Source organism: Equus quagga, chromosome 13 (genome assembly GCF_021613505.1).
Source record: "Equus quagga isolate Etosha38 chromosome 13, UCLA_HA_Equagga_1.0, whole genome shotgun sequence".
In the NCBI taxonomy this organism is placed as follows: Eukaryota; Metazoa; Chordata; class Mammalia; order Perissodactyla; family Equidae; genus Equus; species Equus quagga.
Genome location: NC_060279.1, coordinates 90197371 through 90199465, shown reverse-complemented (window position 1 = coordinate 90199465; position 2095 = coordinate 90197371). Strand labels below are relative to the sequence as shown.

The 2095-nt window shown below is 36.5% G+C and overlaps 1 protein-coding gene across 1 annotated transcript; it reads left to right on the top strand.

Annotated features, from left to right (window-relative positions):
- Positions 1 to 678: 678 nt before the first annotated feature.
- LOC124249738 (vomeronasal type-1 receptor 4-like) lies at positions 679 to 1626 on the top strand. Its single transcript, XM_046681014.1, has one exon. The coding sequence runs from the start codon at positions 679 to 681 to the stop codon at positions 1624 to 1626; it is 948 nt and encodes a 315-aa protein (XP_046536970.1).
- The last annotated feature ends 469 nt before the right edge of the window (positions 1627 to 2095 follow it).

The window sequence follows — 2095 nt, the reverse complement described above, 5'->3', positions numbered from 1 at the left end:
GTTTTGCCCACTGTTCAGTTTCATCATAAGGAGCCTGGCACATTTATGACTTTCTAGTATTCTAATATTTTTAAAGTCATCTAGAAATTTGCCCTTATATCCTATAAATTTCCAAATTTATTAGCACAGTTAATAAGAGTATCACGTTATTTTCTAATATTGCAACTTCTCCATGGCTATCCCCTGACCATTTTTAATCCAGTTATTCCTTGTGCCCTCCTTTGGGGGAGTTTTATAGTCTCACAGAGGTTTGTTCATTTTATTACTCCTTTCAAGGAATTGACATTTGATTTTTTTTCCATATGAACTTATCTATTAATTTCTGCTTTACTTGAATCAAATCCATTTAGTTCTTTTTAGGATTAATTTGCTATTTCATTCCTCATTGTATACTTTATCTTTTCCATTTTAATTAGCAATTTGAATTATACTTTCTTTATAATTTAATTCTGTGCCTTAAGGATCCCAAGAATTACTGAATTCCAGTCTCTGGAAGTGACCTACCTTGGCCTGAAATGCAGAAGAGTTGAATATTTCAATGCCTTTCCCTTCATACTGAAATGTCAATTTTTATATTCTTCCACGGCCTCCATTATTTATAATTTCACAATATATCCTATTTTGTTTCATTTGAAGCCTGGTTGACCTGCTTAAAACATTTACAAAATCAATAATAAAATGTTTCTAAGTGATGCAATTTGGGGGTTTTTCTTCATATCTCAAATTTGTATTGGGTTCCTGGGGAACTCATTGCTCCTCATGTTATATATGTACACCTTCTTAACTCAATCTCGGCTGAAAAAGCCCATAGATTTGATTTTCATACACCTGACATTAGTCAACGTTTTGACTATCATGTTCAAGTTGATACCAGATGCCGCGTCGTCCTTTGGAGTAAGGCATTTTCTGGATGATGTTGGTTGTAAGGCGACTTTGTACACATACAGGGTCACCCGGGGTCTTTCCATCTGTACCACCTCCCTCCTGAGTGCTTTTCAAGCCATCACTATCAGTCCCAGTACTTCTAAATGGGCAAGGCTTAAATCTAAAATCTCCACATGCATTCTTCCCTCTTTCCTTTTCTTCTGGATCGTCAGCATGCTCATCTATATCTACATCATCAAAGTTGTAGACGCCAAAAGAAATGTCACAATTATTGGTCCTGTGTATTCTCAACCGCACTGTCAATCTAAGCAGATGGAACTCCACTATTCAATGACATTCCTTAGCATCATAGTGATTCGAGATCTCCTCTTTGTGGTCCTCATGATGGGGTCCAGTATCTACATGGTGAGTCTGCTCTACAAACACCGCCAGAGAGCTCAGCATGTTCACAGCCCCAGCCTCTCCTCCCAGCCATCTCCGGAAATCAAAGCCACTCACAATATTCTTTTGCTGGTAAGTTGCTTTGTTTTCTTTTATTGGTCAAACAACTTTGTTACCCTTTATTTGTTTTATAGACCTGAGAAAAACTTGAGGCTGGAAAGAATTACCGGGATTCTTTCATCATGCTACCCAACCATCTGCCCTTTTGTGCTGATGAAAAATACTAAGATTACCCTCAAATTTATTTCTTTCATTTCAAAGATGAGAACTGCCTCTTCTCAAGAAACATTCAGTAGATGATCTGACACCAACGACTTCATTCAGCGGGAGAGAAATCTCTTATGTGATTTGTACAAAGAAAAAATGCCACGTGGCTATTGAATGCTGGAAATGGGTCTAGTCTAATTGAGATTATCTGTAACTTTAAAATGCACACAAACTTGAAGTCTTAAATTAATGAGTTCATAAATATCAAGTTACTAAGTTTCATGTTGATTACTTGTGTACATTATAACAATTTGGGTTAAATAAAATATTTTAAGAATATATCAATTGAACCAACTTTATCTGCTTGGTTTTCCTCTTTTTATTTTATTTATTTATTTTTCCAAAGAGTGGCACCTGAGCTAATGTCTGTTGCAAATTTTCTTTTTTTAAATTCTTCTTCTTCTCCCCAAACCCTCCAGTACAAAGTTGTATATTCTAGTTGTGAGTGCCTCTGGTTGCGCTGTGTGGGACACTCCTTCAGCATGGCTTGATGAGTGGCACC